Here is a 15,100-nt window from a genome sequence, read left to right as displayed (position 1 = left end):
AGGGCTCTGGTGTTGTGTTGGGCGGATCCGTGCTGTTAGGAAGTGTTGCCCACGCTGGACGAGGGCCTCACTCGCTGCGCGCTGCCGCCCGGTCCCCTGGGGCCTCCCGCTGCTGCCGGGGCCCCTGCGCCCGTCTGCCCCTCGTCCTCGTCCCTCTGCTTGAAACCCTTTTGCTTAAGCCACGGGATTCTCGAGAATTTCCTTGTCGTCACAGGCTTCTCCTTCTCAGTGCTTTCTGTGGCTTCTTTGTCTCTGTTACAGTGTTTCCTAACCCTTAGACTTCTCTTCCTGTTCAGTTCCTCAGTTCCTTTCTGCTCAGAGGATTCTCTGGGTGATCTCGTCCACACAGGCGGCTTCACCTGCTTCCCGGAGCTCCAGACTCCCATGCAGCCACTGATTAGCAGGGGCCGTCCTCACGCTCCTTTCCTGCTGCCTGAAATTGAACTCCGCATCTTTCCCCTAACCCTGGGGGTCACGCTGGGCCTGCAGTGTCACTTTAAATTAACTAGAATTACATAAAGGTACAAACCCAGTTCCTCAGTCACACCAGCCACATTTCAAGTGCCCAGTAGGCATGTGTGGCGCGTGGCTGCCACGTTGGGTAGCACAGTGTGGACCAGTTCCACCATCACAGAAAGTTCTGGTGGACAGCGTTGCCTGCGAGTTTAGGCTCTCTCCGTAGTTCCCTGTATGCATTGTCACCGTGGTATGTGAGTGCTGCGTACTTTGTGTTGTGTTGCCAGACTGAATTGTCAGAAATGTAACCCACGTTATTTCACCCTCTTGCTTGAATCCCTTTGGCTCAGGACAGCACTCGCATCTCCTTGCCTGGTGCTGTGCAGCGCCCTCTCCTAATCCAGTGTTTGGTTACCCCTCTGACTCCGTTTCCAGCCATAAAATTAGGGCTTTTTGCCCCAGCCGCGCTTCATTACTTCCGTTTTCTTGCTATTTTTTATGCCTCCAAGGTATTTCATGCCTCTCTCCTTTTGCCTGTGCTGGTGTCTGTCCAGAGTGCCTCTGCCCTCCTCCTTGTCTTTTCTTGGCTGAATTGTCTCTTAGAGTCATGCACAGGTGATCATCTTTCAGAAACCCTCCTGAGTTTATATCCTGAGATTTCGCCTGTAATTACAGCTTCTAGTGAAATTTTCATTTTACGGTAGGTACTCCCTTAAAAGTTGATTTTAAGGAGTTTGGGTTTACACTTCAGGTGGGTGGATGAGCTATTCTTTGGGGCTTGGCTCTTCTGTTTCATTAACATCTAGAGACTTTGAAATGGAATTTTAAAGGTAGTGTTTTAAGGATCGGAAAGGTTGGTGTTACAATTTTCCTCTAGTTCTCTTGTTCATACCTCATATGGTAAGCCATCAGAATCAGTTTTATTGTATCAGGTGCTTGATTTTTCTACCAAAAATTAATAGAATGAGCCAGCTTAATTGTGTCTTGTGTTATTAATCATTGTGATTTGGACAGTTGTGTGCCCTGGGAGCGTATAGCCACTTCCTCATCTGTTTTCTAAGCACTATTAAGTAAATGTGAAAATGAGTACCCCCTTACCTCTTTGTTTGTAAGTTCATATCTTTAATCATTTGAGATAGAATGATTGTGCAAATGACTTCAGCGGAGAAAAATGCAAATTTGTGTTACATGGGTATTCCAGGAGTACTACATACTGTTCATGTTTTTGTAAACAAATTTTTATAGTATTTTAGAAAAAATACTGAGAATGTACCTACAGAGAAACTATTATTATTATTTTTGCCTATGGTTTCATGCTTGCTTTTATTATCAGTGATATTTTTGGTATAAACAATAGATTTAAGCAGCTATTGCTATAATTTGCATTCTTAGGCAAGTCAGATAAAATTTGTGAGCTTTTTGACATTTCAACACAATGACTTTATTATTGCCTATCTTGAAATCATATAGATTATAAATGAATTGGCAGTAGTTATTGTTAGAGGCATCAAATTAATAAAGCAGGCCTGCTTTAGTCAAATTTAGGAATATAATTTGTAGTGAGTTTTGAAACTTCTAAGAATTTTCTAAACTTTTGAGGATGACAGTCCACAGGAAATACGAGTGAACTTGGAAAAAGCATTATATACACACAGGCTGTTTAAAAGTTTTTTCAAGTTTTCTTGAAAGAAGTAAAAGGGAAGGATATCAGGAGGCATCTAAGGTGGCGAATGCTGCTTCCTCCCATTTTAGTTTAAACTAATATGAGGGAAGGTACGTTTTTTGAATCGGTTCATCTTAAAATTAAAGAAAATTAATTATCAGGGGAAAGGGAACTGTTTACCCTGGTCGTGGTTTCAGCACTGGGATGTTAGTTTAACACAGCTGTATGTCTGAAGCTTGTCTTCTGCTCTTAATTCCTAGTTTGTGAAGAAAATATGCTTTAGGTTGCTTCAAGCTGAAATACGCCTTAAAATTTTTATTATCAGTAAGGCAATTCGGAGCTTACTTTTAGTCTTGCGTTATTCACAGGTGAAATTTATATGTGTATTTTAATATTGCTTTTGCCAAAAAAGTGATACTTTCAGCAGGAAAACACAAAGTATCACATTTGCACTGTGTGCGGCAAGAGCAGAATGGTCTTTGGGTGGGTGACTTGTCATATTTCTCTTACGTGTGACACCTTTACATACAGAGGAAGTCTCTGAGAAAGCCTTGCTGTCATGACCTTTACTGCCTGTGTGTGAGCGGGAGTCTTCCACTGTGTTCTCTTTAATAACTTGAATAGTCCTTTACTAATTAACTCATAGGGTTGTCTCAGCTAAATAAAGCTTAATGGGTAATTTTTAATATATCCCAGTATATGTAAAGAATACTTCACTTCCTTACCTTTTAGCAGTAAAGTCCCAAATAACCTTTATTAATTTATAAAAAAGGTTTAATAATTTGTTTTATTATTGCCTATTGAGTGATTAATTTAGGAACTGTAGTTGTTTCAAAATTAACTAGAAAAAAATTAACTTGAAATATAACTTATGAAACGTGTAGCCATTAGAATAATGTTTCAGAGCTGTGTATATGTATTCATGTGGAAAGATGCTAGTTACATTGTACGTGAAAAACTGTCTTGTAGGAGAATGTATTGGGAGAACCCATTTTTGTTTACATCTGTCCACCGTGTCTGGATGGTTTATTCCAAGATATTAACTGATTATTTTTGGGAAGATGGGATGAAATGTTGCTAAAGATCTTTTCCCTGTGTTGTTGTTGTTAAAGAAAAAAGAGCAAAGGAAACACCTACTTACAGTACGTTGTTCCTCAGACCTCTGAGGTGCCAAGTGTTAGTATTTATATTCAACACAAATTTAAGAAATCGTGTCAGTAAAATTATACTAGATAGTACCCTCTTTTAAAAGACCTTAATTTCTTAATTAAAGAGAAAGAAGGCAAGCAGATACTACCTTCTAGAATTCCTTCATGTTGAATGTTCATGTTTTTTATAGCTTTGTTTTTATTCTGTTTTCCATGGTTTATTTAATTGATCTCCTATGATTTATTGTGTTCTTACCATTTTTTGTTACTCCAATAATTTTTGTTTTAATTTCTCAACCTAATGAATTAGTATAGTGTTGTTACCATTTATGAAGTATGTACTTGTGACAAACATAACTCACTTTTGTAGAATCCTCATATTTTTAAGCTGGAAAAGACCTTAGGATTGATGTAGCACAATCCCCTCGTTTTCTCATAAAAACAGGTTGCTTTTGGTCTACATGACACTTGAAGAGTGGTTGGGCTAAATGATCTAATAGATTTTCTAGCCTAAGATTCATGATTCTAGGTAAATTTCACATATTCTTTTATGCTTCCACTATTTTTTAAATGATTATGCTTTTAATGCCATTTGAACATCTCAAAATGCACCACACTGAAATTGGATTGGATTTTTAAAAACCAGTACTCCATAATCACTGTTGTGGACCTAGAAATTGCTAATGCTGAAGAACGTATCTGGTGTTTTTGATGGAATGCAGGAAAATAAGCAATTAAATTCGAGACTTTTAAATTGAAGAGTGACTTATTTATCTAAACCCTATTCCTTTCTCTTCCACTATGGGCATTTAAATTAATACACTTTTTGCAAAATTTAGTCTATTAAAATACTTTGTATTATACTCAGTACAGTTTACAGTAACTGTGGTAATTAACTCCATAGAGAATCGGGATACACACTGCATAGTGCTTTTATTTAGTCAGATCGTCCAGTTACTATTAATGGCCATTTCTCAGGAAAGGACCTGGGGGTGGTCTCAGGAGACCCCAGGGCTGGTGGTCGCGCTGTTGAGGAGACAGAGGCGCTCTCTCCTAGCTCCTCAGGAGCCTGGGGGCTGCTACGTGACAACTTTGGGGGTCAGACATCCCATAAAAAGTAGATAGGACTAGATGATACATGGGTATTAAAAACACGGGATCCTGTCCTCAGAACACTTTCATCTTCAGGTTTGCACTCCAGGATCGTTCCTTGTGCATTCTCTAATACCACAGTGAAAACTTCTGTGCTCTTTAGTCCTGCTCGCTAACCAGCTTTGTCTTTGCCCTTCTATCTTCTTGTTCTTCTGAGATGGTTCTAAAGTAAGATCACATCCCTTTCTTAAAACCGTATTTTCCTACCATCCTAAACCTTTTTTACTGTGATGTAGTCTCATAAGTTTGAAATTTGATTTTTGACTCCTCCCCTTCTAAAATTACACTAGATAGTACCCTCTTTTTAAAAGAGTGTAAAAATGTTTTACACAGGTTTTTTCTCCTGATTATAACTTTGTGACTAAAAATTATATCCTATTACAAAAATGCAGTATACTAAGTAAAGCTAGTTTAAAGTTAAACTTGGTTACCCACAAAGTTCCTTAGCCTTTTCAATCAATTTGATATTATACAGGAGGGGTCTTTAAAGCCTTTAAAATATATTTTTAGATTTAAATTAGTTTTGAGATATTAGTTAACATTAAAAAACACATTTTTATGTGTTTGTTTTAAAGGGGGGATGTTAAAATCAGTTAAATATTAAAATATTTTTAAATTATTTAATATAAAGATTATTAAAATATTTCTAAAATTTTAATGTGTCTTGGTAGTAATAATACATAATATTGTGATGTAGTAATGTGTTGTGATACGTACTCAGAGGGGCAGCAAACTCAGCTTGTGCTTGAAAACGGCCCATCCGGTTCTCTTTGGGGTTGGTCTCATAGGCACAGCTCAGGGCCAGCTTAGCTCCGTAACAGTAGACAGTGGCTCTCACAGTTGGGGTGCACGGACTAGTTCTCATTTGTACTCCTTAAGCAGCCTGCTGTAGGAAGGAAGTGATTTGTGGTGTTAATACAGATATTTTCTAAATTGTACATTATCTTCAGTTTATAGCTTTCTTCTTTTTGAAGAAATATATTGAATGAATATTTGCTAACTCTTTCTTATTTCCCCTGTTCCTTTTTAGGCTTCTCTACAGTTTAGCCTTCAATGCCAGGTTTCTGAGACACCTTTGGTTTCTCATATCTTCTATGACAACACGGATGATCACAGGGTATGTGTTATACAGACTTAGAAATTGAGCTTAAGGACGTGGAAAGTGGCGATCTAATAAAAAGCACTGTAAGAAGGTATTTTTAAGTACTGCTTATACTTAGCTTATTTCATATTAGAAGAAAAATTCTAGATGGTCTCAGTTTCACAAAGTGAAAAAATTAATGCCTAAATTTACAGTTGTTTATCTGTGTATATTATTAAGAGTATGGCTTTATCTGAGGGTAAATTTGTTTTAAAAATCCTAGTCGGGACTTCCCTGATGGCCAGTGGTTAAGACTCCTCTGCGGGTGGCGTGGGTTCAGTCCCTGGTTGGGAGCTACGATCCCGTGTGCTGCGTGGCACAGCCAAAAAAAAACGAAAACAAAACTAGTCATGTTTTGAAAATCAGAAACTTGAAATTTCTTTGCTTCATATGTCTTTTCCCTGCTTTTGATAGTGAAAATATAGATTTGAAGCAAATTTACCACCAATACAAACATTAAAACATATAAAGTATTGTAGAAATTGGTTTCTAAACCTTTTTGTTGAAATAATTCGATTTTTTATGTGAATCGTGTAACTTGAAAGCTAAAATCTTTAATATACATATTTATTGAATGCATAATATGTAGAGAATTTAATATTCAAAAATCCTTCACGGTAAATGGACGGAGGCCATTACCATGATGAATTTCTCCTGTCTGGGGTCTGAGCCAGTCCTTCTGTACTGTAGTGTGAAAAGAAGTGTGTGACTCAGTTCACTGGAGACTCAGCTTCTAAAGTGCCCTTGCACGCGGTGGAGATCACAGCCAGCACCGTATTGCCTGCAGCCGTGAACCAGCCTGTCCTGGGAAGGAAAGCACTTCTTTGTTTTAGGGCCAGCCTTTGGAAAGAAGAGGGTTTCCGTTTTTTTAATATATGTATGTGTATATATATATATATACACACACACACACACACACACACACACATATAAAAATATTATTTACTTATTTATTTATTTTTGGCTGCGTTGGGTCTTCGTTGCTGTGTGTGGGCTTTCTCTAGTTGTGGCGAGCGGGAGCTACCCTTCGTTGCAGTGCGCAGGCTTCTCATCGCTGTGGCTTCTCTTGTTGCAGAGCATGGACTCTAGGCACACGGGCTCAGTAGTTGTGGCGCATGGGGGCTCCGCAGCATGTGGGATCTTCCCAGACCAGGGCTCGAACCCGTGTCCCCTGCATCGGCAGGCAGATTCTTAACCACTGCACCAGCAGGGAAGTTCTCCTTTCCTCTTTCAAACAAATTTTATATTCTTTTGAGACAAGAAACAGAAAGCCTTACTGGTGGGTGAGTTTGGGGTGTCCAGCATTTCACTGTGCATCCACCTGCAATCTCCCTTGGTCTGTGACACAGTACACATGTGGTGCTCTTTGGGTCTCAAGCTTGTCACTGTGGTGTGTGGAGGACGATATGGTCCCGTTGCAGCACCTTCGGGTGGGTCCCAGCCAGCTCTGTGCCAAAGGAGCCCAGGTCCAGTCCTCTTCCCACTGCTAGAGGAAGGGCAGGGTACTCATAGCGTAACTTTGAGTTACTTTCATGTTTTTTTCATGTAATTTTAATGCATCTTACATGACTGAAAGGAGTCTTGAATGACAGCACGGGAGCTGATGCAACGCAGAAGGGTGGAGCCATGTCTCTCGTCTCAACAGTGAGCGGCAGCAGTAGAGAGGAGAGAGAGATAACTGAAGGTCTAGAAAGTATCTTTATATCCTGTGATTTTCAAATTAAGATGTAAGGTTTCTAGGGGTGTGTGTGTGTGTGTGTGTGTGTGTATTTCAAACACTTATGACTATGCCCGCCTTGACATTCATGAATGACAGCTTTGTTTAGGGCAAAAAAAGATTGGGGATCACTGGAACGGGAAATTATCCTTGATCTCCAAGTGTCTCAGCTTAGCAGCAGCGGTCCCGCCCGGGCTCTGCCTGATGATTGCCTGTTTGTCTATGGCATTTGCCTCCTGGTGAGGAGATGGAGTCATGGCGTGTGAAAAAAAAATGAGATAGTATTGATTATATTAAATTACTAATATTATAAGTTAGTGAAGGTATACAAATTTTTAAAAACTCATTATTTCTTAAAAGCTCATTTGAGAATGAATTTCTTTGTGATTTAATTTATTAAAATAAGGTCCCTCAAGAAGCTTACAGTGTATTAACACATTCCTAATGTGTATCTGATCATATTTATTATTGGAATAAAATTAAGATGAAATGCCTGATTTTCCTGAAAATGGCGTGAAGCGTAACTTGAAGATATCAGTGGTTTCCTAGCGGGACTTACGCAGCTGGGGCTCCTGAGCTTCAGGGAGCGTAAGGCTCTTGAGAGGAGTGTGTCGAAGTGTAGACTTCTCGGCCCAGCCCCGGGGCTTGGCTTCGGGGCCTGGGTTAGAAGCCCGGAGCCGTGGCCCCTCGGCGATGGGGATGCAGGTAAAGCTGAAGGAGAGTCTGGGCAGCTGGTTTCTGTTTTCTGATAGGCCTCCTTTACCAAAACCTAACCTGAGGGTGTTTTGCCCTGCCACGGGCCTGCGTGGTGAGGCTGGTGTGGTTCGGTTATTGTCTTTAACTCACTAGGGCCTGTTTTGAGAATATCCTGCCCATTCCTTTTCACATTGGCTCCAGTGGTTAGTAGTACTTACAGTGGCCCTCTTAAAGCTTTTCAAGGCAAGAATGCATTCACTAGAAGCTTCTAGAGATGACGAGAAGCTCTTTCACTTCAGGGGGAGGGGGGCAGTTGCCCGGCCCCCTGTGGAAACCCCTGTTCTGAGGGTGTGTACAGAGGTGAGCGTTTGTCCGAGGTCTCGTCGGTGCCCCTAAGCCAGCCAACTCTCTGCGTCACGAATCGGTGTCTTTCCTTTCATTACAGTAAATTGCGGACTTTTTATTTGCACAGAAGTCTTTGACCTGTGTTGAGAGGAGTATCTGAGTCAGTGTTGATGGCAGGAGCAGTCAGCAGAATCAGGAGGCATGTTTCATTCCAGTCCCAGCTGGGTGAGGCCCCAGGCCCCAGCTGACCCTTCTTGCCGGTCGCGCTTCCTGCCTGCCATTGGCGTGAACGTGGTTGCTTCCTTCTGCTTACCTCACAGGGGGTTAAAGAGAACAAATAAACTAATGTTGCATAAGTGCCCTAATCTTTTTTTTTTGTGTGTGCGGTACGCGGGCCCCTCTCTGTTGTGGCCTCTCCCGTTGCGGAGCACAGGCTCCGGACGCGCAGGCTCAGCGGCCATGGCTCACGGGCCCAGCCGCTCCGCGGCATGTGGGATCTTCCCGGACCGGGGCACGAACCCGTGTCCCCTGCATCGGCAGGCGGACTCTCAACCACTGCGCCACTAGGGAAGCCCAGCCCTAATCTTTTCTTAGAGAAGCAGTGTAAGAGTTTTATGCGTCCTGACATATACGTGCATAACTGACGCCGATGCTGAATTTAGACCCGAGGACTATTGACGGGTCGCAGCTGAGAGCGGCTTTGTTGTCCCCTTAGATTCAGGAAGTACTTTCTCCACATTGCAGCTGCTTAACTCCACCTGTGCCATGTCCCCCTAAATAGTGTTTGTTTGTCAGTATTATCCACTGTTTTTGTACTTCTGCTGTTAGTGACAAGGGAACTAAAAGATACAAACTATTAGTTTTACCAGTATCAGCAAAACAAATGACCTTACCCTTTTGTTCTGCTGTGTGGATGGCACAGGGCTAGGCTTGGTGGGGGCGACCTGGGGAAGATGGGGGCTTCTGTCCTCTTGGGACTTGGCCACTGCTGTGCGATGCCCCAGGCACACAGCCTTTTTCTGTGGTCCCCAAGTTGGCGAGGGGGGAAGACGGCGTGCTTGTCCCTCTGTGTCTGCCCTCACTGCACTTTTACTTTGCATGGATGGCTTTCTCTCAGCGTGGTGCTCTGTGCTGAGAGCTGGGGCCGCGTGGGACACTGGCCCGAGTGTGCTGCTCCTTGGCGGGAGCTGCACCCAGGCTGCACAGCCGGGCCCTGCGCTCCAGCCCCGGTGGTGGCATGCTGTCCCCTGAACTGTGCCCCGTGGACACCCTAGAGCTCCAGGTGGCTCATCCGAGCTGACCAAAACCCCCAGTGAGGACAGCGCCTCAGGCAGGCCTCACCTCCTGCTCTGCTCGCCCATGTGACTTGGGGCAGTGGTGGGCCGGCCCCTGGGGAATTTGCGGCCGTGACTCCTCATCACATGTCGCCTCCTAGATAACTGGTTTGGGGAAAATTGATGTTCGAGGTGCAGGTGCGGATGGAGGAAGATGAGAGATCGATCTTGCCCACAAGGTCTGTGAACCCAGGACCACCCGGATATACTGGAGAGGCCGCGGGGCTTTATCGCTGGGGAGGAGCTCACGGGGAGCCTCTGGGAGCTGAGTGTTCAGCGAGAGAAGGAAACGCATTTAACCAGGAGGGAGAAGTAAACGTGATAGCTGGCAGCTCTTGGGAGGGGAAAGAGACCAGCTCGCTTTAGAGCTGCGCCAGGCGGTCTCGGGACTCCTCGTAACAGTTACGGGGCTGGTAGGTGGAAACAAGGCCCAGTATCTAAAGGGGAGACAACCTGAAGATTCTAATTTGGGCTCAACATTTAACTGTTTTGAATGTTCCTAAATGTAAGTGGCTGGATAAATTTTTCATGAGACCAGACCCATCTGCCTTTGTAGAGGGGAAAGGGGGTGGTTTTCAGCATAAAAGTAAAGTGTGTGTCTTTAAGAGTGGCGTTACTTACTCTCTGTTCTTCCGGTGAACCTTGGGACCACTGGTTCGCTCTCAAATTACTAAGCTTATCCAGTTGAAGATAGTAGCAGGAACATTAATAAAGAGTGGTGGCTTGGTGTCCTGTTCTTTAATTTATGTTATTTGTTAACCTGTATTGTTAGAATGACTTTGCCTCCCCTGGAAGTAGTTTAGTTGCTAATGTAAACGTTATTTTCCCTGATTATATTTGTCTGATGTCATGTCTTAATTTGTTCCCAAACTAAATCATTGTGTTTTTTTTCCTCCTTTTTCCCAATTCTAGGTCTATGGTACCATTGCTTCAGGTGATATCAAGGGGTTCTCCTATGTCTTTTGAAGATTCTAGTAGAATCATCCCACTCTTTTACCTTTTCAGCTCCTTGTTTAGTCATTCACTGATTTCCATACATGATAATGAATTCTTCGGTGATCCCATAGAAGGTAAAAATTTTGAGGAATTGGTTTGTTGCTGGCTTCATGGCCTGTCCATTTTCATAGGTGATAGAAAAGTTTTAAGCCTTTTAAGTCTTTCAGTGTGTTAAGAAATGAAAAAGAAACCCAAATGTGATAGAAACTTGGTTTATGTTTTCCAGTTGTAGGTCAGAGACAATCATCAATGATGCCTTTCACTTTAGAAGAGCTGATAATGCTGTCTCGGTGCCTTCGAGATGCATGCTTAGGGATCATCAAGTTGGCTTATCCAGAAACAAAACCAGAAGTTCGAGAAGAATATATTATAGCCTTTCAGAGTATTGGCGTTACCACTAATTCTGAAATGCAGCATTGTATACAGATGGAGCAGAAACGGTGGATCCAGCTGTTTAAGGTAACGAGTGTATGAAGAGCTTTGCTTACTGAGGTGAAATGATGTGCAGGTCTTTAGAAGAACAGAAATCAGGTTTGCTTCAGGCACAACTGTTAGTTTGAAAAACTTTGAAGAAAAGTCATTTTCATTTTCCATTTGCCTCCTTCTAAAGCCTTGTTTCTACGTTGTTACATGTATCTTTTATAAATCGCCCCAGGTACTTCCAATGACAAGGTGATGTATAGTTAAAATTTTTTTAATGTTTTCAGTTTTATTTTTCACTAAAAAATCTCTTACAGATTTTATGTATTTAATCTTCTAAGAAATTGAGTAACAAAGGTAGAATAAGATCATTAACTTGATGCAAGTTGAATATAAATTATTTTAAAATATCTTCATTTTTAACCATGCAGAAAGAGAAGTTATGAGTTACTGTGGCTGGAATGTTGGCAGGAAACCACCACCACTGAGAATAGAACTACTGGGGCAGAAAAAAAGAAAAGAAAAAGGGTGCTTGACTTCCCATGAAATTTCTGCAGCAAACACATCTAGTCAGCTAAAATCGCTCATTAAAGGAGTGAGAGCAGAAGAAATGCATTTTCCAAATTGAATGCTAGATTTACAGTCCGTTTAATACTAGCGACCTCTCGCACGCTAATGTTCAGTTCGAGTCATCAGCTGTCCCTTTAGGTCTTTTATCACTGCTTTTGTCAAGCTATCTATTTAATTGAAAGAAGTTAATTGAATGAAAATGATCAACTAAGCTTGTATTAATATTGCTAATGGAACTTTCTTCTTGGCCATGTTTGGAGAAAGATGTCAAGCTAGACTTTAGGAAGGGCCCATTAATGCTTGCACTTAACCTGATGGGCTAATTACGGACTGCTTATTCATCCTAGGAGCACACGATAGGCTCTGTCCAGCCCATTCTGCCCGATTTTACAACACATTTCACTTATGAGCACGAGCATTAGTAGCAGTGAGAGTAACTGATAATGTTTTGATTGCACTGAATACAGTGCTAATGCATCCCTGAATTTATAATTTGTGCAGATTGATGTAATATATGTTTGCACAATTTATTTTAATTACCTATCTCTGTATTTCTAAGTAAACTTTTAGGGTCACTTGTTGAGCCCTTTAATATATCCTTGCTTAAAGACTGACACTTCTGCATCTTTTCTAAGTTAAAAATAAGCTATATTGCCCATTTAAAACTTGTAATTCTCATGTAAGCTTTTCCTGGATAGGGGTATTAATGGTAGCATGTATGTTTTTCTTTTAAGTATTTAATTAAACTCTGGGATCTTTGTTAGTGAAACTTTCCATTATGTATGTTATCAGGTTTTGTGTACAGTATCAGATAATTTCATTATTTTATAGCACCTATACAGAATTTCATAATTTTCATGACAGGCTTATCTTTAGGACCCAGAAATGTCTGAATTTAATAATGCTGTATAGGGCTTCCCTGGTGGCGCAGTGGTTGAGAGTCCGCCTGCCGATGCAGGGGACACGGGTTCGTGCCCCGGTCCGGGAGGATCCCACATGCCGCGGAGCAGCTAGGCCCCTGCGCCATGGCCGCTGAGCCTGTGCGTCCAGAGCCTGTGCTCCGCAAGGGGAGAGGCCACAACAGTGAGAGGCCCACGTACTGGAAAAATAATAATAATAATGCTGTATAAGGTGTTTTTTCCCTGGTCCTATTTTATTTTGCTTAACCATTAAATGAAAATTTTGTAGTGAATTTTTTCTTATGACTCATTACTACTTTATTAAGGATTGAGGGGTTTTTGTGGTTGGTTTTTTTTTTTTTTTTTTTTAAAGAATTAGGGTAAAAATTCACCTTTTTTGGAACAGGATTGTTTTAGGTTTGAAATTGAGTTGTTATAAAGATCTTCTGAGTTTAGAACAGACTTATTTGAAGACAAGTTTCTGAATGAGATTCCTGTTCTTTGAAAAAGATTTTTTTTTTTGTACTGCCTGCTATTGAGCTGAGCCCAGAAAACGAAACAAAACAAAATCAAGGCAAGTCTTTGAAAGGATTCAGCTGCTATTAGTTTTTCTTTTAAGAAAAAATTATCCTTAATATGAAATAATAAGAATTTAACCCTCAGTGGTTGCTGTGTTTCAGACAATATTCTAAGGGCTTTACATATATTAGTTCATGTAAAGCAGTAATTCTGTGAGGAGGATACTATGATTATCCCCATTTTGCAGATGAGGTCACATAGCTGGTAGATGATGGAGGCAGCATGTGAACTCAGCTGTTCCTCTCCACTGTCCCTCTGAAAAGTACGAAAATAAACGTTTAGCATTTTATGTATATTTCAGTGTCAGATTTTAGCTGAAGGATTCAAGGTAGAATCAACCAAAGAAAGTAGTAGCATTTGGCCAGTGACTTCCTGCCTTCTGGTGATTCTGCCAGAGCTGCACATGATGAGAGCCGACTCCTTCAACCACCAAAACCACTTTCATTTTTCAGCCTCCTGATGGCCCCTCTCAGACTGATTTCTGAGAGAGGCCCTGGGGGCTGGTCACAGAACACAGACTTTTAAGTGGATGGAGTCATCTTTCTCGTCACTGTAGGAATTGAGGCCAGTCTCCCAGCCCTGCACTGACACTGCTAAAACAGTTTATGCATTTATCAAATTCATAAACTCCTCCTGAAGTGTAATTTACAGCTATAATCGCTTTAGCCCTGTGAGGCAATGGGAGCCCCTGTTGGATTTGCCTTCTGTGTGCAGCTGCCAAGCTGAACTGGAGCCGCCTGAGAGAAGGGACTGGGAGGGAGGCCTCACACCTGCCTTGCCTGCGTGCGCCGGACAGACGGACACATGGGGCTGCAGTACGAGGGAGTTTCGCTTTCCTGGTGGTTGGTTTGCATTTTTCAGTTTTGGAAAGACTCTTTAAAAGAGTAAACCGTAAAAAAAAAAAAAAGAGTAAACCGTGAAAGCCACAGCAGTGCCTCGTTGGAACGGAAACGTGCTGCTGTTAACCGTCGGTGTTGGCCAGTGAGGCGAACCCAGGCTCCCTCGGAGGTGGCAGAGCTGCCCCGTGTCCTTCTCTGTGTTTGACTTCAAGAAATAATTTTGTAGTGTTTTAAACATGCTGCAGAATACTTTGACTTTTAAAATACACCAACTTTAACAAATAGTCATGTTGACAGCAGGAATCCTTACACTTAATGACTTTTATAGGCTAGGGTGTCGTTACTGTCAGTATTTAAACACCCACTGTGTTTATCTGAGAACATTGGCTGCACCCTGTGCTGGGGAGTCATAAATGAAGTCGGACAGAGTCCCTGTTCTTTGAGTATCACTATATAATGAAAAAGAGAAACTTTCAACTGATGATGTTGAGCTAGAACAAAGCTAAGAGTACGCAGGATGGAAAAAAGAACGGCTAAAGTCATTCTAAACTTTGGATTACACTAGGAAAATCGTCATTCTGGCCTTTTATGAGATGATAATCTTAAGAGCTGGTACTTTACTGGTTTTTCTTGTATTTCTTTTTTTTTTTTTTTTTTTTTCTGGTATGCGGGCCTCTCACTGCTGCGGCCTCTCCCGTTGCGGAGCACAGGCTCCGGACGCGCAGGCTCAGCGGCCATGGCTCACGGGCCCAGCCGCTCCATGGCATGTGGAATCTTCCCGGACCGGGGCATGAACCCGTGTCCCCTGCATTGGCAGGCAGACTCTCAACCACTGTGCCACCAGGGAAGCCCGTATTTCATTTTTTAAAAACATTTATTTATTTATTTTTGGCTGCGTTGGGTCTTTGTTGCTGTGCGTGGGCTTTCTCTAGTTGCAGTGAGTGGGGGCCACTCTTCGTTGTGGTGCGCAGGCTTCTCATTTGCGGTGGCTTCTCTTGTTGCGGAGCACGGGCTCTAGGCCTGCGGGCTTCAGTAGTTGTGGTGCGCGGGCTTAGTCGCTCCGTGGCATATGGGATCTTCCTGGACCAGGACTCGAACCCGTGTCCTTTGCATTGGCAGGAGGATTCTTAACCAGGGAAGCCCTG

At 42.2% G+C, this 15,100-nt stretch overlaps 1 protein-coding gene across 2 annotated transcripts in view; it reads left to right on the top strand.

The window, feature by feature from the left end:
• The window catches only part of UBE3C (ubiquitin protein ligase E3C), a 118,317-nt gene that overhangs the window by 48,510 nt on the left and 54,707 nt on the right, over positions 1-15,100 (top strand). For both annotated transcript variants that reach the window (XM_082661965.1, XM_082661964.1), the window contains exons 11-13: positions 5,450-5,536; positions 10,565-10,722; positions 10,875-11,107. In XM_082661965.1, coding sequence (XP_082518091.1) covers positions 5,450-5,536; positions 10,565-10,722; positions 10,875-11,107 — 478 coding nt within the window. The remainder of the gene's footprint in view (positions 1-5,449; positions 5,537-10,564; positions 10,723-10,874; positions 11,108-15,100) is intronic.

This window comes from Grampus griseus (assembly GCF_964374135.1).
Source record: "Grampus griseus genome assembly, chromosome: 9".
NCBI classification, from domain to species: Eukaryota; Metazoa; Chordata; class Mammalia; order Artiodactyla; family Delphinidae; genus Grampus; species Grampus griseus.
The sequence above is the reverse complement of the archived record's forward strand: the minus strand, read 5'-3'. Positions and strand labels throughout refer to the sequence as shown.